The 27,417-nt window shown below is 38.0% G+C and overlaps 1 protein-coding gene across 6 annotated transcripts in view; it reads left to right on the top strand.

Moving 5' to 3' along the window:
* LOC105467216 (attractin like 1) overlaps positions 1–27,417 on the top strand; it is an 882,222-nt gene that overhangs the window by 734,747 nt on the left and 120,058 nt on the right. For all 6 annotated transcript variants that reach the window (XM_071069067.1, XM_011716729.3, XM_011716724.2 and 3 more), the window contains one exon: positions 24,421–24,535. In XM_071069067.1, coding sequence (XP_070925168.1) covers positions 24,421–24,535 — 115 coding nt within the window. The remainder of the gene's footprint in view (positions 1–24,420; positions 24,536–27,417) is intronic.

Genomic DNA, 27,417 nt, shown 5'->3' with positions numbered 1-27,417 from the left:
ACGTATCTCAAAATAATAAGAGCTATTTATGACAGACCCACTGCCAGTATCATACTGAAATGGGCAAAAGCTGGAAGCATTCCCTTTGAAAACTGGTTACAAGACAAGAATGTCTTCTCGTACCACTCCTCTTCAACACAGTATTGGAAGTTCTGGCCAGGGCAATCAGGCAAGAGAAAGAAAGAAAGGGTATTCATTTCAGAAGAGAGGAAGTCATATTTTCTGTGTTTGCAGATGACATGATTATATATTTAGAAAACCCCAGTCTCAGCCCCAAATCACTTTAAGCTGATAAGCAACTTCAGCAAAGTCTCAGGATACAAAATCAATGTGCCAAACTCACAAGCATTCCATACACCAATAACAGACAAACAGAGAGCCAAATCATGAGTGAATTCCCATTCACAATTGCTACAAAGAGAATGAAATACCTAGGCATACAACTTACAAAGGATGTGAAGGACCTCTTCAAGGAGAATGACAAACCACTGCTCAAGGAAATAAGAGAGGGCACAAATGAATGGAAAAACATTCCATGCTCATGGATAGGAAGAATCAATATTGTGAATATGGTCATACTGCCCAAAGTAATTTATAGATTAATGCCAGCCACATCAAGTTACCATTGACTTTCTTCACTTAATTAGAAAAAACTACTTTAAATCTCATATGGAATGAAAAAAGAGCCCGTATGGCCAAGACAATCCTAGTCAAAAAGAACAAAGCTAGAGGCATCACGCTACCTGACTTTAAACTATACTACAAGGCTACAGTAACCAAACAGCATGATGCTGGTACCAAAACCAATATATAGACCAATGGAACAGAACAGAGGCCTCAGAAATAACGCCACACCTCTACAACCATCTGATGTTTGACAAACCGGACAAAAACAAGCAATGGGGAAAGGATTCCCTATTTAATAAATGTTGTTGGGAAAACTGGCTAGTCATATGCAGAAAACTGAAACTGGACCCCTTCCTTACACCTTATACAGAAATTAACTCAAGATGGATTAAAGACTTAAACATAAGACCTAAACCCATAGAAACCCTAGAAGAAAACGTAGGGGATACCATTTAGGACATAGGCATGGGCAAAGACTTCATGACTAAAACACCAAAAGCAATGGCAACAAAAGCCAAAATTGAAAAATGGGATCTAATTAAACTAAAGAGTTTCTGCACAGCAAAAGAAACCATCATCAGAGTGAATAGACAACCTACAAAATGGGAGAACATTTTTGCACTCTATCCATCTGACAAAGGGCTAATATCCAAAATCTACAAGGAACTTAAAGAAATTTACAAGAAGAAAACAACCCCATCAAAAAGTGGGCAAAGGATATGAACAGACTTCTCAAAAGAAGACATTTATGCTGCCAACAAACATATGAAAAAAAGCTCATCATCAATGGTGATTAGAGAAATGCAAATCGAAACCACCATGAGATACCATCTCATGCCAGTTAGAATGGCAATCATTAAAAAGTCAGGAAACAACAGATGCTGGAGAAGATGTGGAGAAATAGGAACACTTTTACACTGTTGATGGGTGTGTAAATTAGTTCAACCATTGTGGAAGACAGTGTGGTGATTCCTCAAGGATCTAGAGCCAGCAATCTCATTACTGGGTATATTCCCAAAGGAGTTTAAATCATTCTGCTATAAAGACACATGCACATGCATGTTTATTGCAGCACTATTCACAATAGCAAAGACTTGGAACCAACACAAATGTCCATCAATGATAAACTGTATAAAAAAATGTGGCACATGTACACCATGGAATACTATGCAGCCACAAAAAAGGGTGAGTTCTTGTCCTTTTCAGGGACATGGATGAAGCTGGAAACCATCATTCTCAACAAACTAACACAGGAACAGAAAACCAAACACCTCATGTTCTCATTCATGAGTGGGAGTTGAACAATGAGAACACATGGATATAGAGAGGGGAACATCTCACACCAGGGCCTGTTGATGGGTGGCGGACTATGGGAGGGATAGCATTAGGAGAAATACCTAATGTAGATGACGGGTTGATGACGGGTTGATGGGTACAGCAAACCGCATGACACGTATATACCTATGTAACAAACCTGCACGTTCTGCACATGCATCCCAGAACTTAACATATAATAATAATAAAGGACCTAGCATATAGTAGACTTTCTATGTATTTAGACATTATTAACTTGGTACACCCGTGCTTGAAGTTGCCCTAATCTGCCACCCCCACCCCCAACATGGCATCTCACTACCTACAATATGCTTAAAGTTACAAATCCTTTACCGACAAATAGCACACAGGCCCTTTGAGATCTGTCCACACTGTTCCTCTCTGTCTGTATCTCTCAACTTTTTCCTGTTAATTGTCAGTGTGTTTTAACCATGTCAAGCTGCATGACAGACTCTCTCTGGACTTCCCAAACAATAATAAATGCTAATCCTTTGTGACCCAGCTTTCTGGCCAAATGCTGTCTTCTCCTGGAAGATTCCTAGCTCTAGCAGTTAGTCAACTTCATATACTTAATCAAGCTGTGCAAGCTTGTATAGCCTATGTATCATTGCATTGTGACCTTTTCTTTTCCTTAGTGTCTTTCCCACGTGAACTATTCCAGCTGTTAAGCTCAGTGCCTAGCACAACGGTGCACTGCTGAATGAATGAGTGCTATAAACAGAAATTGGTATTATATATGTAGACATGGGATTTTAGCTTTTATTAATTAAGCTTTTGGTCATTTAGTGTTATACATCTTGAAGTTTTTGCAAGGGTGAACTCACATGAAATATACACCTATGATAAAAACTACCTCCTTGGAGAGCTGTTTCCTGGGGAATCTATAGATGGTCATGCTAGCTATGACTGTTCTCCAGTATATTTTTGGAAATGGATCAAACAATATACTATCCCATTTTTTTTCAAATCTATTTCCCTCTGAATTTCTCTTGAGTTGCTGGACACTGGCACCCTCTGTCGCAGCTTTCTTGCTCCCACAGTTTGGCAAGCAGGAAGGAGTGGCTTCCCTTCTTCACTCCCATAGCTCGGCAGAAGGGAGTGGCACCCGGTGGCATCTTCTCTTCCATTGTTCAGCAAGCAAGAGGGAGGGTTACAGCTTTTTTATTCCCACTGCCTACAGCTCGGTGACCTGGAGGGAGTGGCACCCAGCAGCTTTTTAACTCCCATGGTTTGGGGTATGGGAAACAATGTTACAACCCTTTTACTCTCACCTCCTGCAGCTTGGTGAGCAGGGGTGTTACAGCTCTTTTTGCTCCCACCGTTCATCAAGTTCTGGGTTCTTGTCCCATGACTAAGAGGAATGAGGTCATGGATGCCAGAGAGTGAGTAAGGCAGAATAGAATTTTATTGAGCAAAAGAAAAGCTCTCGACAGTGAGTGGGCACCTGAAAATGGGTAGCCATCTGTGAAGCTGAGTCCGGGGTTTTATATGCATTTGGAATGAGGAAGTGCAGGCTGTAGGTAATCTTGGAAAAGGCAACATTCGATTGATTAAAAAGCATTATTCAGAAAGAACCAATTGGGAAAGAGTGGGTAACAGGAATAGAAGTTCTCACTCTAGTCCATGGACTCTATCCAGAATTGGTGGTTTGGTTTTCAGACTTCAGAGGATCCTTGGCTTATAGGTCAAGTTTCACCAGGGACCCATCCCTGTCTGCCTAGAAATCTGTCTCCTGTCTCTATCACCTCCCATACATCAAAAAGCTACATATTATCAAAGTGTGTTTCCCCACAGACAGATTCCTTTGCAAAACTGGATGGGAGTGAACATCATGACTGGCCCTCTTGTGCTGTGTGACAGACCATTAACATGCCCAAAGACAGAGCTCTTGACGACAGTGTCCCTGCCATAGAGGGAGCCTCCAACGTCTGAAAGTCCGACAGCATTGACTCTAACTCATTTCTTTATAAAAACTTTAAACAACAAGCCCATGAGGCAAGAGCCAAAGTATTACAGGTCAGTCAGGCCACACCCCCTGCAAACTGTTTCTGGATAAAACAGTCATAACATTGGCTTGTGTGCTGAGATTTCACAGTTTAAAATATGCATGATTAGTGCCTATGATTAATGTGTTATCTAAGGAAGCCTATACCAGTTTAGCAGATAATGCTGGCAGGACATAAGGTGTCTCAGACAATTTCCCATGTTGTGTTGCATCAGTCTAAATCCCTTTGAGGTCACAGGCAGGATATTGGTCGATTTTAATGTTGATGATTATCCAGAAGAATGACCACATCATGAACATATTACACAGTGTGGTGGGGGTTTCACTCTTCATATGGACAAAAGAATTCTAATAACATCCTAACGACTGTACCAAACTTCTGCCTGCGATAGATATGAAATTTAGAGAAGAGATGAGAGCTGCCTTGTCAACAGATTGGCTCCACGTGTCACATGTTGGCATAGGTAAGAGATGACATAAGAACAAAGGCAGTTGTTGAATACTGACCCAAGGGAGCTTTCCTGGACTCAGTGAGCATGAAATAGACTAGCCTTAAGCAGTGATCACAATGAAATCATGGCTAAAGAATGTTTCCATGGGGCTGTCTCTGAAGGAAGTACCCCAGAGCTCTTTCTTGCTCAGCACCCGAGACAAGTGGACCACAGAGAACTGCAGCAGCCCAAATGGAGCCAAGGGCAGATCCATTAACAAAGGCCCCAACTCACATGGAATGGAATGAATGCTTCAAGAAACACCAAGCCTGAGGCTAGGTGCAGTGGTTCACGCCTGTAATCCCAGCACTTTGGGAGACCAAGGTGGGCGGATCACCTGAGGTCGGGAGTTCAATACCAACCTGACCAACATGGAGAAACCCTGTCTCTACTAAAAATACAAAATTAGCTGGGCGTGGTGGCACATGCCTGTAATCCCAGCTACTCGGGAGGCTGAGGCAGGAGAATCGCTTGAACCCAGGAGGCAGAGGTTGCGGTAAGCCAAGATCACGCCACTGCACTCCAGCCTGGGCAACAAGAGTGAAACTCTGTCTCAAAAAAAAAAAAAAAAAAAGAAAAGAAAGAAAGAAAAGAAAAGAAACGCCAAGCCTGGTGCAAGGCTTGGAAGAGCAGACTGCCTGCAGCTGTTAAAGCTGTGTGGAAAGGCACTGTGGAAAATGGAAATCAAGGAAATAAAGCAGAGCTTCTTCATGGCTTGTCAGTTATTGTACTCTAAAGGATATTTCAATTGCAATGAAAGGTTTAAATAGACAGGTAGCTACAGTATGATGTTTGCTTCTCACTCTGGTACACAGCATGGTGGCAGTTGTCTACCTGTTTTTGTTGTTGTTGTTTTCTAATTCCTCAGGATTTAATTAATGTTTTATATTCAGTATTATTTAGACAAGCTCAAATTATAATCATTATACTTACCTCCCTAAATTTTATTACTATTTCAGTGGACTAGGGGGAGTTGTTTGCAAATCTAACCTTCTTAATAGTCTATTAAATGGCTGCCAAGTTTCACCTTGATCTAGTCTGTGCAAGTAGTGAAATAAGTATGCATTTCTCAGCCTGTGCAGGACAAATCTAAGAGTCTCCTAATAAATTTAAAAGAGCATTATAAATAAATTTAAAATATAAATAAATGTAAAATAAATTTAAAAGAGCATTACTAAATTCCTCTTTAAAAACTGTAATGTCCTATTATTAGCCCTCTCCAAATTCCCAATGTCATTAGAAACCTCAAGGTTTCTACATGCTGATAGCATTTTTAGGGGAAAGGGCCTTGGATTCAAGATAAAGAGTCCTAACATCTGCAGATGGGCACTATTTTATAATCATCCTTTTCTTCAGTTTTCCTATCTGTAGAATTTCCCTCCATAAATATCACATGAAGACCCAAAGCCATAAGTGATGATTTATAAAATATTTTGATCATAAGAGTGATATGCCACATAGCATTTGAAGGAAAAAAAATGCACTGAATGACCAGACCTACAGGAAGATAATCCTTTATCTCTACAGAGTATTTCTACTTTAGGAAAAGAAAAGGGAAATGTGTGGCAGATAGGAGTTGAGAGCATCAGAGGTGTCAGGAGGAAGACCAGTAGAGCAGACCAGCCATGACTGGGTTGGAGTTTATGTAGAGAAGAGAGCAAAGAGATTTTAAGCAGGTAAGACACATAGGTTGATAAAAACAACTTTTTAGGAAGATTAATTCTGTATTACATGATCAAGCTTATGTCGATTTCCACTTTGCAGTCTCTTCAGGAAATTTCAGTAGGCTTTCTTTTTAAATTTTCTTTTTCAAAAAGAAAAAACAAATAGAAAGTAAAGTGTTCCTTATATGCCATGCGAGCTGAGCAGCACAGCGCTCCTTGGTATTTATAACTCATTTCCCTTCCTGAGCTAGCATATTCTTTTAAGCCAAAAAAAAGCTATACCCTTTTCCAAGACCTTCTCTGTCTTATGCCACCAAGGAATTCCACTTCAGTAGTTGCAGCATCAAGGGATTTTCTTTTCGTTTTGGTTTTGGAGACTCCCCAAGAGCTAAACCAGAAAAAAATCAACACTAGATGGCCCCAGAAGATGTACTCTTAATGGTTTTATCTCTCGTCTGACTGCCCTGAGAGAGTTCCTCAGGCATTTACAAACACAGCAATGCCACCTTTTAGCCCCACTTTTTCAGGATTTTACGTGACTAATGTCTCATAAATGTAATTACATAATAGGAACTCACCTTTATATTGGTCTATGCAGTGCAAAACACTTACTGTAGGGGCTGACTCTATTCTACAGTAAGTGCAGTAGGTGTTAGCTACTATTACTTAATCAGCAGACCTGCAACAAGAGAGTCCTTTGTTACTACAAAATTCTCCTGCCCTAATACTGCCTAAATTCTGCAGTCCTAGCTGCATATATGCAGTTCGTGGTGTATTGGCGGATCTCAATATTACTTTGTTTGTGGATATACAAATGAACAAAGGGCTTTGGTTTTGTTTTTTTGTTTTTGTTTTTGTTTTTGTTTAAGCAGAAACTAATTCATCTGGCTAAATAACCTAAGAATATGTAGGAGAAAAGTTACAACCAGGATAAATTCTTGTTTGCTCTTTATAAATGGATCATTGGCAACGTTTGAGGTAAGATTTGATGTATTTCTTCATTAGAAATTCAGCAAGATCAACCTTCTCATTATATGGAGCAGCACACTGAGTAATAAGAAATCTGGCATGGCTACAGTATCTTGCACATAGGCCATGCTCAATAAACATTTATTGAATGACTGTCTTGTTACCAAGACTTTGTAGCAATAAGCTTTAGGGGTTTTAGTCGGACCATCTGTTTGGCTGGGGTGAGTCGTGATGATAGTTCACATTGAACTTGTGTTCACCAATTCCTAAAATTCAAGTGTGTTCAGATGTAGACCCTCTGTTAGAAAAAATAGCATTATCTGAAAATGTATTGCTTTTCAAATAAAAGGTGCAGAGGTGTGACTGTTTTTGCACTGTGGGTTTCTGATGGAACCACAAGCACTTGGCGGCATATTGAAGAAGCTGTCACAGTTGAGCTTTGCCTCTTGGGGAACCTCGACCAAAGCTCCGTGGTCATTTCCCATAGAAAACTATGTGCCTTTGGCCAGTTTTGCAAAGATAACTTCTTGGCCTCTCTGATGTCAGCTAATTTCTGTGCATCAGTCCTCAGTGCCTGAGTGACTTTTCTCCAATTCATATGAAAATAAGCAGAAGGAAAGTTTTACAGCTTTACAGCACAGAGCAGGCCTTGCCTTTTTATCCCCCGGCTGTGGGCACCAGTCCTTAGCCACATACATTCTCTTGTGTTCTGCTCCCTTCCCTGTCCCACATTCTTCATAGATTTTTCCACGTTTTCTGAAAAAAAAAAAAAAAATCAAGAAAAGCAATTTCCTGAGATAAATACTCCCACCTGCCCTTCTTCTTCCAGAAACACAGATGGCCTGGTTGGTTTGTTGGTATTGGCCAGTTTGCTTCCCTTGTCCCTAAGTGCATCGCTGACTCTTTGCTCCCAGGAGAGAATGAGCATGTGAAAGCCAGAGGAGGCCTGTTCACACCCCTCTCCCCTCCTAGCACCTCCTGGCCTCCTTCCTTGTATGTGTTTCCCTTTAATCTCTCAATCTTACATCTTTCATATTTGCAAGAGTGTACAGAACTCTCAAATATGAGGAGAGAGAACTGGAGATCTAGAACTTTTTTCAACAGATTATATTTGTCATAGTTCCTTAATAAAGAGGAATGAGCATCTCATAGATGAGTGCATATGGATGAGCACGCTACAGCCCAGAGCCCACCTGAGCTCATGAGAAAATCCCCCCAGTGAAAATCGCACTGGGGTGAGGGTGGAGTGGAGCATGGAAAGCAAACCAATTGGAAAGGTGTTCCCTGTATTACGTAGAGCCCAGGAGTCAGTGTTTAGATGTTCACTTCTTGCACCAGCTAACATGACATAGCTACTTTGTGTCCTCAAGCGAGTTTGTTAACTCACAAAACCTTAGTTTTATCATTTGTAAAGTTTGGGTAGTAAAGGCTGCTCTCACTACCTCACATAGTAGCTACAACAGTCAAGTGAGACCTTTTTTTTTCCAAGTGAGACCTTTTTTTTTTTTTCCAAGTGAGATTTTTAAAGAGTATTGTCAATTGTTAGGTGCTTTAAAAAAGCCAACAGAGAGTGTTATAACTGAAAGAGATACTTTAAAATTGCTATAGCTACCTGCTATTAACTAAAGGCGTTAAGAAACTCGAAAACCAACACCAAGAAAAAGAGTATGATTAAATTCCCTGACAAATAGTAATTTCATCTTACTCAAATAGTCTTCTTCTGAGGTGATCTCTGAAAGTATGGAGCTATTTACAGAGATTAATATGTCCTAACTTCCCTTTTATGAGGTAAATAAAGGGGGAAAAAGCTAAGGTCATAGAAAATTTGAGGGTTAGTGGTTGCCAGGATTGGCAAAATTAATTTATATTTCTGCTTTGAAAACTGATTAGTTTCTGTGGAAGGGGGAACTTTTCAAATTAACTGTAGTCTGGGTCAGAAAGCTATCAAATAGTCAAGGTAAAATAGGGAGGAATCCAGGATTTTCCCACCATTCACTCGTGCTGTTGACTCCTGCCTTGTGGGCCTCATCTTGGTCAGGAGCTGCCACTCACCTTTTCTCACCTGCAGAGCCTCCACCAACCTATGTGGGAAGATTGACTTCTGTTACCAAGAAGCAGAGCAGAATGCTAAGGGAAGGATAGAAAACAGTTTCTGTTGTATTTCTTCTATACTTGCTCATCATTTGATATTGTGTTTGCTCTCACTTCATTCCTTCAAATCTCATAGACTCTCTGGATTCTGAGTCTCAGACCTTGAACTATGATACATGTGTCTGTCTGTCTCCCGTGGCATCTCATTACTGCTAGATGCTAGTATGGAAATTGGGGAAGAATTAGGCATCAGAATTATAAGTCTGAGTCCAAGTCTCAACTCTTCCACTTTCCTTGCACAGGTAAAGGAAACATTAGGTATTCAAAAATGGCCATTATTATTATGTATGTCACTTCTAAACCCACAACTGATTTATCCATTCTCTAACCCTTTACTTTTGCCGTCCTTGCTTGCTTGCTTTCTTCAAAGCCACCCCTTCTTGATCCTGCATCTCTGTCTGAATCTTTTATCTGATACTCACCCCTGAATCCCCTGCCCCAGCTCTGACAAGATCGTGAATTACAGTTTCATTGTAGAAAGATCTATGGCGAAGAGATGCAGTGAAGTATCAAGGTAGTTCCTTTCTAAATGGAAAATGACCATCACAAGTATTTTTATGTCTCAGTATTTCTTTTTAGTGATATTTTAAAAAATTCCTTCAGGACATATAAGAGGAGAAAAAAAGAAATTGAAATAGCAAACTAAGAATGTATGGTGTTCATTTGTAATAAGCAGGCAAGTTAAATATATTTTTAAGGCGATAAAGGAGCTAAATCATAATATAGCTGCCATTTATTGAATGCCTACTCTATGCAATGCAATATACCAGGTGCTTTAAATAAGTTATTGAGTTTACTCGTTGCAAAAACCTTATGAGTGATTAGCACTATTATTATTCTCTTTTACAGGTGAAGAAACCTGGGCCTAGAAAGATTAGTCTAGTTACCTAAAGTCACGTGATCTGTATGTGGTAGAGCCAAGATTCAAACTTGATTTTACTTTTCATGGCATAATGTATTGAATGTAGAACCTGCCTGCAAGAGTTTCCTCAAAGTCTGTGTCACACCAGGGCCACATATAAGCTCCTGGGCTATTCTAACATGAATCAGAAGATATAGGCTAAGTTATAAGAATAAGTTATTATTATAGTAAAAATGTATGCTAAGTTAAACAGACCATTAAAAATGATAAAATTAAATGATAATTGCTGACATTTATTGAACACTTGCCCTATGCCAGGCAGTATTCTAAATGCTTTGTAAGTATCAATTTAGTTTATCCTTACAACAATCCAGTGAAGTACATATTATAATTATTGCCATTTTACAGATGAGGAAATTGAGCACAGAGAGTTAAGAAACATGCTCAAGTAAGTGGCAGTTAAGAATTAATTCTAGGTGGTATTGTACCAGAGCCCACATGTTTACCCTCTATCCAATACAAACTGCCTAATTTAATCCTGTGTTGTAATTCTTTTGAATTCTAATATAAAGTACATTATCTTGTAAAGTTTTAGTTTAAAGGTCTACCTCATAAGCAACAGGGCCTGCTCTTCACCATATGTGTTCATAGTCTGGATAATTCCCTGATGGGGATCCTTTGGAGCAAACATTTCTTATGGAATGTTTTCCATGACTGTGCTATGCGCAACCGCTGGAGCACTTCACTGCTCTACCTCAATGGGATGCCGGCGACTGACTGTCTTTCTATCTACAGTTAATTTGGTGGCTACTGCTATGCTCTCAGGAGCCAGTTGTCTATCATATCCCTGCATTCCCCACACCTTTAGTCCACTCTAAGAACTTGCTCCCCACAGTAGGCCTGTGAGTTTGAGGTTGTATACTCTTTTTTTTTAGGAGACGGAGTCTCACTCTGTCACCCAGGCTGGAGTGCAGTGTCGCTATCTCGGCTCACTGCAAGCTCCGCCTCCCAGGTTCACACCATTCTCCTGCCTCAGCCTCCTGAGTAGCTGGGACTACAGGTACCCGCCACCATGCCTGGCTAATTTTTTGTATTTTTAGTAGAGACAGGGTTTCGCTGTGGTCTCCATCTCCTGACCTTGTGATCCGCCCACCTCGGCCTCCCAAAGTGTTGGGATTACAGGCGTGAGCCACCATGTCCAGCCTGTATACTCTTATGTGTTAATCTTCAAGATAATGAATTCTCCTCTGCTGTGTATTTTCTTGCCTTAGTATGATAAGGACTAATATTGATCTTCAAAGTATTGTTGTAAATGTTCCATCCAAAGGGTTTAATTTGCTTTGTTGCAGCAGTTTTTACAACTAATATGACATATTCATGTTCTGGGTTCAAAAACCTTGTAATGTTGCTAATACTTGGAACATGTATTAGTAATTAGTACAGTGTCCTGCAACTGCTTTTAGTTCACCTTCTCAAGGGAGTGTTCAGTAAATAATACATGCTCAATTAATAATAGTTGACATTATTATTATTATTATTAGAGAAAAGACATATAAACTTGCAGTTTTACAAGACAGAATATGACTTCACAGGCAAACAGAGGATATTGGCGTCTTCTCTGCCATCCCTTTTGACATCTTACAGGACCTTGGTAAGATTAATTAATTACTCATCTTCCACCGTCCCTGAATGCAAAATAAGGGTGACCTTATTTCAGAGGAAAGGTGACCTCTTCCTCTGAAAGCTTCATGACTTAACAAAAAGTAAGATACATTGAATCATTTGAATACCAACTGTGAAGAATAAAATAATGAGTAATGCTTACTCAGTTCTTTAGACTATTGACCTAGCCATGGAGTTAGCACCAGATCATACTTTCTGCCCTTTCTTGAAGATAAAAATCACCATCAGAGTTGCCAGCCAAGGTGGGAAAATTGAAGAGGAAGGTTACAGTCCTGAAGAGCAAGCACTCATATGGGAGAATTAGGAAGGGCAATATAGAGCGGCCTCAGAAGCTTGGTGAGGAACAAAAGTATAAATGACCAATAACCTTATCTAGACCATAACATATTAAATCTGGCCTTGGCCCAGTCACTCTTAGCTAATAAGGAAATTTCTCTTCAGAACTGTGAATATTATAGTACGACTGAGATGTGCTGCCTGCATTCCCACTTTGAGGCTGAGCCTCTCATTTTCCCAGCTCTGAGCCCAGTCCTTCTCCAGGAATCACCCGCTGCTGACAGAAGCTGCCTCTCACAATGGTCATTCCCCGCCCCCTGAGGACAGCCTCCATCCATGGATAGGTTCAAAGGCTTAGCCTCTTGTCTTGATGTGAGACAACTCTAAAGGACCACCCACTCGGGCAGAGGCTGCCACACCACAGGTGAACTTCACCCTCTGCCACGCTCTGCTCTGTCACCCCACACCGATGTTGTTCCTGTGGCTACTTACCAATGAACCTCCTGCACACATGTCTCAGAATCTCAGAATCTATTTCTTGGGGAATTCAACATACAACATATACTACCTTTGCGTTCTAAGGAGCAATTACCACCATTTTCCATTTTAGGAACATCATCAATCATACAATGATCACAAAATTCCCATAACTAAGTGAATTTCCCCATTGACCTTTGTGTGAGCTGCATTTGCCATGCTAGTGATATGTAGCTAACTTCTGAAGTGAAAGTGGCTTGAATCGCCCCCAAATAGGGGAAATATTCTGAGGTGTTGAGACTGGTAAGTTACCGTATTATACTTATGATCGTTTCCAAAACAAAAGAAAAATATGGCAAGCAATCAATACTCCTTGGCCATTCTGTTAAAGGTTGGTTTGTGACTAGGGAGACTGTATTAGCTCCTGAGGGCTAAATGGCCACAAAGTTGGTGGCTTAAAAAAACAGTCTGGGGGCCAGAAGTCTGGAATGAAGGTGTTGGCAGAGTTGATTCCTCTGAGACCCTGAAGGAGAGTGTTTTTCTGTGCCCCTCCCCTCGCTTCTGGCATTGCCTGAAAACCTTGGTGCTCCTTGGCTTGTAGATGCATCACTGCAGTCTCTGCCTCTATCTTCATATGGTGACCTCTTCAGTGACTCTCCCGTGTGGCATCTCCTTGTATCAAAAGTAGGCCAGGCCTACCCTAATGGAGTACGACCTCTCACCTAATCTTAACTAATTACATTGGCAAAGGACCTATTTCCACAAGAGGTCACATTCTGAGGTTCTGGATGAACATGAACTTTTAGGAGATGCTATTCAACCCTCTGCAGAGAACAACTGAGGAAACAACCAAGATCTGCTTCCCAGTTGATACCTGAATTTGTGCTGTGGCTCTTTTAATTAACTGTTGTCCTTTTAAAAGAAAATACAGTGAGCCAGATGTGTGCAGTGGGCGCCACCCAATGATAGAAGGCTCCTTGAAGGCTCAATCAATTAGATAATTAGTAGGACCAACAGGGAGTTGGTAAAGCAGCATAAGTAAAACCAGGGAAAGGATCATTACACAGACTCTGACCATTAATTTTTAGTCATACTGAAAAAGGAGCTTTGGGGAAAAGACAGATTTGAAGAGATATTTTATTCACTCTCATATACTTCATTTTCTAAAGCAACCTCTCATGTGGTAGATGAGTTCACACAATCACATATTAGATAATTTGAGGAAAAGACCTAAAGGAATGCTACACAAGTGTATTTAGTTTGGCCACACAAGGACTCTACATATCTCAGGTCATACGCAAGGGTAGCAAGTCCTGTATTGTGAGTTCCAGAGAACCTAGAAATAACTTTGATCCCTGCAGGAAGACCCCAGAAACCTGCAAAAAGCATCCTCTCTCTACTACCATCCTTTCTCTCATTTTTCCCTCTGACCTGACTTGATTATAAAATTAGGGATATTTAAATTTAGGAAATAATGAGGAGACAGCCAGTGAGCAAAGAGGCTTCCCAAGCCACACACAGATACACCAGAACACCCTTAGGGGGCGTTTCTATGCCTATCCATCCATAAAATATTCTTCTGTTTGCTGTGTGAGCTGAAAGGTTTGCGGAGAATATGTCCTTTTTAATGGCTTTGGCCTCTGAGCTTTCTAACACTAGCATTGATCAAATATCATCTTCTCCACAATAGACTAATGTTTGAACTTGGAACTCAGTTCTAGACCAGACACTAGAATACTGGAGCCATACTTTCGGACCAATCCTGAGAGAATGACATCACCCAGGAGAGAAAGATAAGAAAAGATCTTGATGTGTAAGCCTCCTTTATTTACCTGCCATCAATCACCAAAGCAAAGTGGAAGGAAGGGAAAGGGAACTATTAACATTGATCCATATAAAATTGCTGATATTCAATTGGTTTTGACTTTTAAAAATTGCATTTGCAAGTGATTTGACCTAATATAAAATTGTATTTAAACAACTACTTTTTGCCAGGCTCTATACTAAGTGCCTTAATCTTATATTATTCTTTATAATCCTCAATGTAAACTTGCAAGATTGGCGTTATAATCTCTATTTTCTATATAGAAAAGCTGTGGCACAGAAAAGTTCAGTAATTTATTCAAAATCCCATAATATTTGAACCCCCACCCACTTCATGTCAAGTAAAGTCATTTGGGTCTGCTGAAGTATTTCTAGACTTTGTAGTAAGATTATTTCCAAACTCTATTGTCAAAATTCTTGAAATTGCAAAGGCTACTCTGTCTACGAACTTCAAGGGACATAGGAGGATGGTTACAGACTGTCAAGAGGATGTCTGTGGTACATGGGGTTGGTAATGTAGAAATTAGGCAGTACTTTGAATGTTACTGACAGGTCACAGCACACTGACAGCAACAGGGAAGAAGATATTGTGGAAAATAAGACAACCTCTTGAGAAGGTCATTTCAGTATTTGTATCACTGATGGGGTTTACAGAAAAGCAGTCACTTTATCCAGTGGCAGCTGCAAAGGTTGCATTTATGTAAAGAAACAAATATGTAACAAGCAAGCTGGCATTGGTGGTTTCTGGGACTGGGGAAGAGGAGGGAAAAGAAACCCCTAGGGCTATAGCTGTACCATACTTATTCATTCACACATTTGCAACTCTATGTGTCTTTAGCATTCTGTGAAAACTGATGTTCACAATGTTGATCATGGAACATCAAGACAATATTAAATTATGTTTAATATATTACAGACTTGTTGAGAAGCAGAGAAAATGCTATTTATTTCAAGCAACTTTGCAGTATTTTTTAACACCCTAAAACGGCAAAGCTTTAGCTCTTGTAGAGTTAATGTTCAGCTTTCTGGGAAAACTCTGCAATCCAGAATGACTTATTCTCTGAGAAATCCAGGTAATTACACACATGCTTTTGTACCAAGTCATATTAAACTCTTTCATTCAAAGTTTCGTCCATGCTTTTGTACTTATAATAGGTTGCGACTGGTATGATAATTACAGTAGAAAGTCATTTATTATGTGAATCTATGAACATCTGATTCTTCATTAAGAATATTGCCAAATCTGCACTTTTATTCTTTCTGCTGACAGTTTTCACAGTGCTTCTTGATTTACTTTTATGATTGAAGTTTCAGGAATAAATGTTTTAATTTAATGTTCCCTCAGTATAACAGATTTGACTAATAGTTTAATAAAGGGACACCGCAAGTTCCTAATAGGGAGAGGTTTGCTCGTGTTCATGAGGGATGATGCACACCACGTCTTGATGAAGGCTGCCCATGACCCACCGTGTGCTGCACACGTCAGGTTCTGTCTTAGCATCTCAGCACATTTTAAGCAGCTAGTGAGAATTCCAGCCATGGTCAGGAAGGATGAGAAGGGCTAACGGGAGACCTGGATATTTTGAAGGGCCTCAGTCTTCCTCTATTGCCTCTTCTCATCCCTCTTTACAGAATATTTCCTAACACTTAACCTCCCCAATGAACTTCTATCAGTTTCCAATACAACCCATATGTCTTTGCACCTCTGTGTGCATGCCTTTACTTCTGCCAGAAATCCTCCTTCATCATTCTCCTGGTGAACTCCTAGTCATCTTCTGCAAGGTAAAGTCCTTCTCCAGAACTTCACATACCCTCTCCTGCCTGCCTCCCTCCGCTATTACCCCCAGGACTCTGTGCATAACTCTTCCAGTGGATTTGGCTCTAAATTAGTCAGACTTGCATTTAGCTTAAAATGATGCTTCACCAGAGTGGGTACTGTGCCTATGTAGCACTCGACCACCAGTAATGAGCACATTTACATTTTAAAAAGAATTTATCTATCAGCTGTATTCTTATGGTGGCATTTGACATTAATGAATGGCATAATGTGTGTTAGAATGGACTAGCCTGGGAAATAATACCAAGATCTTGATTTTTCTAACTTTCCTGCTGGTTTACATCTATCTATTCTAGATTGAGATTTTGTTTATATCTTTGAGAGTTACCTTGTGCACAATTTGGAAAAGGGAAAACAAATATCCATTTATTCATAAAATATTTCTTAAATGCCTCAGTCTTAGGTGCCAGGGAAAGTCTATTCTCTGCAACATATAATGCTTGCAGTCAGGTCAGATTCCTTGATAAAAGCAGGGAACAAAAATGGGAAGAACAGGCAGGCATTCAGGGGCAGTGTTGATGTGGAAGTGTGGGAAGTTTGGCATTGGGATTAGATTTTTCCTACCCTGAAAACCATCAATAAAAAATCTCTCCTCAAGGCTGAATTTCTTAATTAATTCATACCAAGCCATTAACAGAGACTTTAAAAAATATGGTCTGTGTCCTCAGATATCTATCTTTTGAGTTGAGCATATTCTTCATACGGAACAAAGAACAACTCTAAAGCAAAGTGAAAACTGGACAGAATGGTGTAATAATAATCAATGACTTAGTACTTACTGTGTGCTATACTTCATGTATATATATATTACTCATTTAATCATTATGATAACAATATAAGTAAGGTATTTTTAGCTCTATTTTACAGATGAAGAACTTGAGGCACAGGAAGGTTAAGTGCTTTAACCAAACTCATGCTTGGATGAGAGCATGGCCTTGAACCCAGGAAGTTGGGTGCTAAAGGTTGTTCTCATAACCACCACGTTGCACTTCTTCTCAATGGTTAGAAAGGAAAAGTTATTTACTCAGAAGTATTGAGAGAGAGTAGAGCAAAGAGGTCCTGGAGTGGCCTAGCATGACCTGGCATAGCTTCTTGCAGGTAGAGAGGTTTAAGCCAATATGGCAGGAATGGTAGATGTTGGCAAGAAGTCTATGTGAATGGAGGGGCCTGAAAAAAAGCCTAAGTCTGGGCATAAGCAAGATGAGAAGTGACTGATTTGGCAGGCACAGTTGTCTCTCACACTTAACAGTACTTTTCAAGGCCAGAAAGGATGTTCTCAATTTTGAAATTCATACGTAAAGTATAGTGGTTAGGTTGCTTTTTGCAATGAGTTGTGGAGAAAAGTACAGGTTGTTACAAATCTAATTAAGATAATGATTTAATAGAAAATCTATTTTAAAGTTTTGAAAAATGCTAACAGGAATCAACTTTTAAGGATAATCTATTCAAAGTCACCTCCTATTAACATTCATATTATTAACCAACTCAGGGCAAAGCATGATTGTATAATAGCTCAAGAAGAGGTAGTGTTGTCTCATTTTACTTTCTGGTACCTAAACACCTAGGGAAAAATAGGTGATAAAACTGGAGCTGTCACAATCCAACCATTTTATTCCCAAAGTCAGTGCCACACAATTAAAATAACTACAAAACTCAGTTTATCTAAATAGTATACTATAAAGATAATCCTTAAATATGGGTATATATGAGTGTCTGTGTTTGTGTGCATGCGTGTGTTTAGTTAGAAATTTTGAACACAGATTGAACGTGGAGGCATTTTAGCAAGGAGAGATATTTAGTAGGATATGAAAATGAAGTTTATGGTTGGAATACCTTCAGAACCTCAAGTGCAGCATCCTGATTCCGTGAAGATTATGTTTTATTCCTTTACCTATTCCCACATGTAATACTTTATTCTCTTTGAATTGGCTTCTAATGCAATTTAACCCTGTTTTTGAGAGTGTCCATCAGCTTAATTTCTTTTATTAATATGAATTCTTCTCCTTCCTACTGAGTAAACCCAGCTAATGTGTTTTTTCTCCTTCATCATTTCATGCAAAACAAAAAGTAAATAAGGAAAGATGTGATTTTTGCTTTCATTTTTTCCCCCAAGCCTAAACAATGGAATCAGAGAATCCGTTTTTGAAATCTGGAATCTTAGTATTTGCTGATCCTATGGAATCAGCACGCTTGATTAGCTGCGAGCCAAAAGCCATCGGGCTCACTTAATACAATACTCAGTAAATTCATTCAGTTTTACTAATGTGACTAAAAACTAAATTTTGTATCCACACTCATTAAACAGCAAATACCAAGTCATGCAAGCTGTTGAAAAAGACTCATTTTTATTTATAGATGAATTCTGATAAGAATAACATTAAAAGTATTTTAGTAGGGAAATGTTAGAGTGATTAATGTGTAGTTGTTTGCATTTTTAATATTTCACTCATCTATCAGATTAGTATTTGTGCATACTGTCAGAATTTATTCTGTTCTTGTCAAAATACTTATTACTGCTGACAGGTATAACATACCCACATTAATCCTTAATTCCTTGATTCAATTTTCTAATTGCTTTTTTGGCATGCGATGGTGGCCATTTAGTCTTATGTGATGTATTCATCATATGGTATAAAACTGTTCTTTAAAAATTAGATGTGCCATTTAAAGTAACTGAGCAGGAAGAAAAAAATACTAAGGATTGGAAATTTTAAATTTCACCACACGTACACAAACTGTTAGATATTGGTATGTCACAGATTCTGGAGGTTGTCCATAAACCATAGTCACAGAATGTTAAAGAGGAAAGGGACCTTAAAAATCATCCAACCTACCTGTTGGGGAAAACTGACTTAGTTTTCCAACTGGGCAAACTGACTTAGTAACAAGCCCAGGATCACACAGCTAGATAGTGGGAGAGCTGGTCTGAGGACTCATATGTTCTGATCACTAGTCAGAAATGGGGTAAGTATCTGCATATAATTGTTATAACTGGTATTCTAAATTGATTTTTACTATTAATAGTCAGGCCGAGAGAATGAGAGACTCCTTAGCTTCTTAAGCTATATTTTTTAGTAATATTGTACAGTGGCTGAAAGCCTAGATTGTAGAATCAGAGTTTCAATCCTGGATCTGCCCCTCACTAGCTGTCTTACCCTGAGAATACCATCTGACCTCTCTGAATTTCAATTACTTCATCTGTAGGAAATGGAAAATAACAGTATCCTGCTAATAGGGTTGCTATTTAGATTACATACAATAATCCATGTAAAAACTTAGCATAGCACTAGGCATCTAGTAAGCACTCAGAAAATGTTACATATTATTATTTTTAGTGTTTTATTATCCCTTTAATATCCAAATTTGGAGAGAAACTTGGTCATGCCTTATCGCTTATTTCACCATGTGACCTCTGTGACAACTTGATTTACTCATTCATTGACTCACTTACCATGTGCAATGCACTCTAGTAGATGCTATAGGTAAGACAAACAAAAATCTAACATAATATATGCCTTGCAGAAGCAGAGCTATACAACATGTATATCAATAAGTACAGTAAAACATTGGTAGACATAGGTCCCAAAAAGGCGGCACAAGCACCATGCTTGGACATTTCAAAGAGAGGAAGTGAGCACAGGGGATATAGGGATGAATAAGGAACAAGACCTGTTTTCAAGGAGCTTGATGCAATGGGAAATAGACATTTACCCAGCTGTTATTCAAAGTAGAAAATAAAGAGGGCCACAAAAAGTAAAGTTAAAGAACTAAAGAGGGAGAAACTAAATATCTCAGATCAGAGAAGGCTTTATAGATGAAGTGACACGAGTTGGCTTTGAGGGATGCATAAGATCAGGAACATTGGAGACCTGTGGGAAAGATGCCTTAGACAGTAGGAAGACTAAGAGTGAAGAAGGCACAGATGACTCTGAAAATCCTGGGAACAGTTGAACAGTTACTAATAGCACTTAATTTGACTAAAACATAGAGCTTGTGCAGAATAAAGGATGTTATTAGATGAGTATGTAGGGAATGTCATTTTGGACTCAAGCCTCTTTTGACCCACAGACATGTTCTGTTGGTCAGCACACATTTTAAGAGTTAATGTCTTTTAAAAAGTTATACTTTCTAGTTAGTACCCGCTATGTTTTATTGTCTTACTCTAGAGGATAAGTCAGTCTTCCTACCTATTACAGGTAATATAGCATAAAGTTAAGCATACAAGCTCAGAAGATAGACTACATTGGTCCAAATCCTGGTTATACCACCTATTAGGTCTACAACTTTATTTATGTCACTTGAACTCTTAGACCTTCAGTTTCATCATCTGTAAAATGGAAATAGTCAATGCCTCATTGGGTAGGTATTGATACCAGGCATATAGTAAGTGCTTAATAAATGTTAACTATTATTACTCTGTTACCCGCCTGTGCCTTGAAGTGAGTTAGTTTACAAGTTCTACTTTGGAACTACTGAAAACGTTTTTGAGAAAGGATGTGACATCTTTTTAATCTTGAGTCCTTGAATGTTCTACTAAACCCCACTTAAATTATAATGACTGGTCCAAGGACATCAGATAATTCTGTTAAGCCCTCAGCTGCTGGAATACGGTTTCTAGTGATGGGTCTCAGTGTGATTTACAGAAGTGAATCCCTTACTCACCATTGGAGAGGGCCAGTGGAAGAAGAAACAAGTAACCAGCTTTACCCATTGATGTTTTCCAAACGTGCAGTGATTCACGTAGCAGCAGTTTCCCAGGATTGATCCTGAGCTCAAGTGAAGGCCTCATTTTCAGAACAAATTATTATGAGTTTTAAGAACTATAATCTTGAAAATCTCCATGATTCTAGAAGCTTCTCTGGTAATTTTTTTTCTGTTTGTAAGAGCTGAAAAATGGAAAGCATTTAATATAGAATTTTTGCCCCTAAAACAGCAACTTGAAAATAAGAGTACAATAGCTTTAAAAACACTACAGTGAACAAAACAAGTCTTTTTAAAAGTGCTGTGGGCTTAATACACAAGGACTGCTAATTACATAACTGTCAGTGATGTTTTCTGGTAGAGCCTAATACCAACTTCTTGCAGTACAACAAATATGAAAATGCCTTGAAGTAAATCACAGTTGCTGAGTGCTGTGGGCAAACAAACCCAGGCTTTATCTCTTTGAAAGGCAGCAATGGAAAGTACATGATAAATTGCACAGCTCAGTGAACATGTTATGTCATTGTGAAATGATTTTGATTCATGGTTATGTAGTTATCACGAAACAACTGACAAACCTCAGGGTATCAGAAACATTATCATTCGTGGGGTTTTGCTATTTTCTGTTGTAAAATTCAAGTGCTATAAAGTGATTTGTTTGGTTTTTTTGTATATAAAATTCTGTATTGAAAGTGATATTTGCCACACACTCTCTGGAAATAATTTTTAAATTATGTGAATTTCTTCCAGAAGTTATCAAAGAGCTGAGCTAGTAACTAATATTTTAAAAAGGATGAATAATTCATATTTTTGTTAATATCCTTTTATTAAAATTCTTTTACCTAAAAATAGACCAAGTTGTAAGTCAATTTGATTTTTTTAAATAGAAGTATAATCTCCTTTTATATAGTTTATCAATATACAGAAATTTCTGAATGTTTTCTTTACAATAGCAGTAGAACTAAGAATGAGAGAGTAATTTTTTAAAGGAAGATTTTGTAGAAGTAGCTTTTATGCAGGCATAATTTCCTTTCCACTTTTGAGATATTCTACTACACTGTCCTTATTTGTTGCTAAGTCTCTGAAGTTTAAAGTGTTAATTAGGCCATATTCCACCTGAAGATTACTTATTTTTTATTAATTTTTTTCTCCATTGATGCTGTTGATGTTTAAACACCAGTAGTTGATGTTTTAAAATGTTTTCTGCTTGTGTTAAAAGCAGCAGAAAGATAGCCGGGCAAAAAGATCAAAATGATGTACTACTGAACCATTTGTTGTTTTGCTCAGTCTCCTAAAGCAAGACCCACTGTTTCTCAACTTTTTAATATAAATATATAATTCTACTGTTCTAATTTTTGCAGTCAAGTTTTTTTTTTTTTAACATGCCTTTGGATATGCTGAAGAGTATCAGTTAATATGTTGAGAGTTTAAAAAGAAAAACAAAGAAAAGCTTGCCCGTTGGTAGAAATGATTGATTGTTTCTTAGGTATGGTTTTTCCAATATATCACTCTCATTTAAACCCTGAGTTTATTTTATGTTCTGTTAGTATATTTTAATCAATTGACCTTTATATATTGTTTGCATTTATTAAATTAAAATAACTTTTGGTAGCCTGTAAATATGATTTGAAACATTTCATAGTATTTTTCTTTTAGCCTTGGAATATGACAAACCTATTCTCTAAATATTTACATCATTGGAGAATATCTATGTACTTATGCTAATTTTGACTTAACATTTTCAAAAATAAGTCTGTTAAATTAAATGTAAGCTTTAAAGTGTAAAACCATAGATCATGTAACTTGATACAAGTATTGCAACATGGCTTACAGCATTTTCTTGGAACATTTTTATGCCCTTTACTTCCACCACCATGTCCACTTTCACCTTTATATTGAATACTCCCAAAATGTTATCTATATGAGGATAATTTTAAAACATGAGATTTATGTTGCTATAAAGGAGAAATCCTTTATAACCACATAAAACCATTGTCACCAGAAATTTCAGTCTAAGTTTTACATGAAAGCAGACATATTTTATCTTTAATGCCTCATTAAACTTTCTAGAAACGGCAGTATTCTAGAATATTCTAGGTGAATGACTGCATATGTCTGTATTTCTTCTGAAAAGTTTAAATATCATCAATGAAAAAAACCTGAACAAATCATTTGTTCTAATAATTAAAGCCATGGTACTTATTCTTCCATTTAATTTTGCCTTTACTCAGAAATGTTGCTTTGATATATCAACCATGTCTCTTCTACAGCTCTTTAAATAATGGCCAAAACTAACATTCCTAGGCTAAATTGATAGCCTCACTATTCCAAAGATCACATTGTGTTTCATTCCAAATTTCATATGTGGATTTGTATACACATGTGTGTACTTGTGCATACGTTTATGTATACTTGTGTGGAGGTGCATGTTTGCATATGCACACATGTCATAGGCATGCATTGTGTGATTAAGAATGTGAACTCAGGAGGCAGCCTGCCTGAGCTTAAATGCTAGCCCAACTACTTCTTCCTAGCTATACAAGTCCTAGCAAGCTTTTTTAACCTCTTGCTTCAGTGTTCTCATGTTACAGAGTTGTTGTGAGTTTAAATAAGTCAATATATGTAATGCACTTTGAACACCTAATCCATAGTAACAACTTAATAAAATACTAGCTATTGCTATTATTATTATTATTATTATATATTTACTCTATGTTATTTCTAAAGTTATTTATACAAGTGCATTGGTGGGTGATTAGTAAGTAGGTATTTCAATAAAACAGTATTAAAGATATGCCAGCCTGATCTCACTTTTACATGTGGATTCTTAAAAAAAGTCAAAGACATAGAAACAGAGAATAGAACAATAGTCACCAAGGACAGGGAGCGGGAGGATATGAAGAGATGTAGGTCAAAGGGTACAAACTTGCACTTATGTGGGATTAATAAGTCTATAGATCTAATGTAAGCAGGAGGACTATAGTTAATACTGTTGTATTGTATACTGAAAATTTGCTAAGAGAGTGTATTTTAGGTGCTCTTCCCACCAAAAAATAGGTAACTGTATCAGGTGATGAATATGTTACTTAGATTGACTGTAGTAATAATTTCACTATGTATACATATATCAAAACATCATGTTGTACACTCTGTAGACAGTAAAAATAAGAAAATTAAGATAAGCCAACAGAATATTTTGAATTGTGATCACTTAATTGGATAAACTACACTGTGTTGTACATCATTGGTGAGAGGAAAAAATTGGGAAAAAGGAACAAAAGTTGCATAACTTTGTGGCTCACAAGCTGCTCGTCAAATATAGTGAAATTTGTTGATTTATTCAAATGTAGGCCACGTGCACATCTATAGTGTGCAAGGAGCTAGTGTTAAAATAACACATGGTGTGTCCTGAACAAGTAGGAATGTACAGCACAGCTACCTAAAGGATAGATAAGATGAAAATTAAAATAGCAATGCTATGTCAATTGTGCAAACTTAAAGTGGGTTTTCTTTTTCAGGGGGCACCCAAGCCAATCGCCATTGAACCTTGTGCTGGGAACAGAGCTGCTGTTCTGACTGTGTTTCTTTGTCTACCACGAGGATCATCAGGTGCCCCTCCCCCTGGGCAGTCAGGTATGATAAATGAGGAGCCTTCAGCAGTTAAGCAGAACTTGTAGACTGAACAGAAGAAATAAACAATGCTACTAAGTAGCACAGTAAGGATCTTTGCAAGGTTCTAATTTAGAGCATGGTAAAATTTTATGAGAATACAAACTTTTACCCAACTATCTAGATAGCTGCATTGTTATAAATGGAGATTTCCCAGTGTTTCTCTGAAAAACACATGTTGAATATGTGTGTATTTCTGTATAATACACACATGTATGAATGTTCACACATACACCTGCATTAATTGCTGGTATTACAATGAGAAATCTCATTAGCAGGGCCACCGTGTTCTAGACCCTTCCAGCCAGCTTCCTTTCTTCCGGTATGTGTGGCATGTTGGAAACCAAATTATAAATATGATTAGAAATTTGCTTTGTGAATATGGAACCAAACTAGGGAACATGTATGTTTGGAATGTTGAGTGGCATCAGAGGATGACAGCTTCATGCAATCATCTCAGTAGGTTTAAGATATGCCCTTGCTTTCAGCACCAACTGGAGTTCATGGGCCAGGGGAACCCTCTGTCTTAGGTGGGCACAGCCAGCCTTTGTTCTGAGCCTTTTCCTGTAGGAAAAGCATGTTTTTGATTTGAGGATAATTATACCTGTCCTCTTAGACGTCTGCTCATTGTGGTGGTGTTGTCCACATTCTAAGCATGCTCAATGTGGGATATAAATCATACTTAAATTGCAGACCACACTTATTTCTTCTCTCTTTTTGCATATACTATTCCATCTTTATAATTTTGAATTTTTCTGTCTCCTGATTATTTTCTCTCTCCAACCACTCTGGAATGAATGCTTTTTGAGGGCAAGGGTGATTTCAAATCTGTTTTTCTCTTCAATTCCCCTTAAGCATAAAATAAAATGCCAGCAATCTGGCAAGTTCTCAATAACAGTAACTGATGATGAACTGGCCTCCTTGCTTATTTTATCTTTTCTTACTTCCCTACTTGGCTTTGAATTTGTTCCTCGCTTTCTTGACTTGTGTCCAACCAGACACAAAAAATGGAAAATGTACTACTTTATGCCTTGTAAACGTTAGGTTTACAGAATTTTTTCCATATATGGGAGCAAAGAGTTTCCAACACCTTCAGATTCATCATTCATGGTACCTGATGATATCTTATTGCAGGAATTTATACAAAGTTCATTTATGGATGTTTATTCAAAGAAATAAACATTTTCTGCACCTTTTCATACATTGAATGAATGTCTTGTTCTTTTCCTTTCAGCACCTCTGAGGTAAATGGGATGCAATAAGTAAAATAGTTTGGCACTGGTCAGATAAGATGGATAATTATAGGTACTTGCACAGCTAATGGAAGTATTGTTTTAAAACTGGGATGATTTCCAAAACAAACACTTCACTAATGAAAACAAGTCTGTGTGATATACATCAAGGTTTTTCTCGATCCTTCACGAGATGGGCAGACTGAAGGCAACTGCCAATTCTCTGTCCCTTTAACCTTTGAAGTCCTTTTTGACTTATATGAAAGAGACAAGTAGCAGTGTGAACCATTACCTCAGCTGTGTTTTCTAACAACTGGATTATGATTACTAATGGTAATGTTATCTTAGATATGCATAGTACTTTACTCTTTCTAAAATGTTCTTCTATTTTTCACATGTGATCCTCATGACAGGGCTGTGAGATAGGTGTTATAAGAGGGGAGTGAGATGTAGAAAGCACTGTATATCTGCACTCAAGGAATAATTGGGAGAGGGGATACTAGAGTGTAGAGCAAAAGAATAAAAATTACTTATTGCTAGCATTCCAGGTAATTTTTCCTGATGATCTGTAGCAGAGAGCCTGTCTATAATAAACAACCCATGTCTTTACAAAAGCAAGCATTTGGATGAATACTGAAAATGTCAACAGGGTTGATAGAGCTAGAAAAAAGATTGAAATAGCTTACCATACTTTTTACAGAGCCTGAGGATTAAACTATGATGAGTATCTGTGTACATAATTCAGGATGAGCTTGTTCTTTGTTTTCTAAAAACAATCTAGTAGATTTTTCAAGCTCTTACAGAAATAAGACAGTGGTTCTACTCTTTAAATTGCAGCATTATCTGTTATCTCCATCAATTTGGAAGATGGGTAAGATGGGTAGATGGACTGATATGTCATAAAGCAAGTAAAGTAAAATGTTAATGGTAGGATCTAGGTGCTAGGAATACTGGTATTCATTATAAAATTCTTTTAACTTTGATACATGTTTAAATATTTAATAATAAAATGTTGGGAAACAATAAAATAAAATATCTTGACTTCACTGCAAGAAAAAAGGCAATATCTGTAGAGAAAATTTTTTCCAATATCATCATCTAGGTTTTCCCTGAACAAGAAAAATACTGACACCAATCTATGAACTAAATGACTATTTTTTTCACTCCTCATCCAAATATTTAGTGTATACACAGCCAATTAAAACTTAACACATTTGAGAGGAAATATATTCCAATGATTATTTGGGAACCATATTGGCTCTTGGGAACCAAATGCTGACACTGGTTATCTCATTGTTGAAGTTTAGTTTATTCTATATCTTTACAGAAAGTCCTTATATATGCCTGTGCTCATCCCAGTGCCCTACACATAGAAATCAGTTCATAAGTTATTTCGGTGATGATGATGACAATGATAGTAGCCTGGAAATGTGACCTTTAGCAACCACTTGACTCTATGAGCTTCAGTTAATTTCAGTAAAATGAGCAACTGGGTTCAAATTAACCCTTTCCCAGATTCCTCTCCTAGAAGCCCTGTGTTCTCTTGAACCTCCTCCACTATTTGTGCAGGGTGACAGGTTGGGGGAGTTGAGGAGGAGGTAGAGGCGGAGCTTC

This window comes from Macaca nemestrina, chromosome 9, assembly GCF_043159975.1.
Source record: "Macaca nemestrina isolate mMacNem1 chromosome 9, mMacNem.hap1, whole genome shotgun sequence".
Classification (NCBI taxonomy): Eukaryota; Metazoa; Chordata; class Mammalia; order Primates; family Cercopithecidae; genus Macaca; species Macaca nemestrina.
This window is presented reverse-complemented; position numbering and strand designations above follow the sequence as displayed.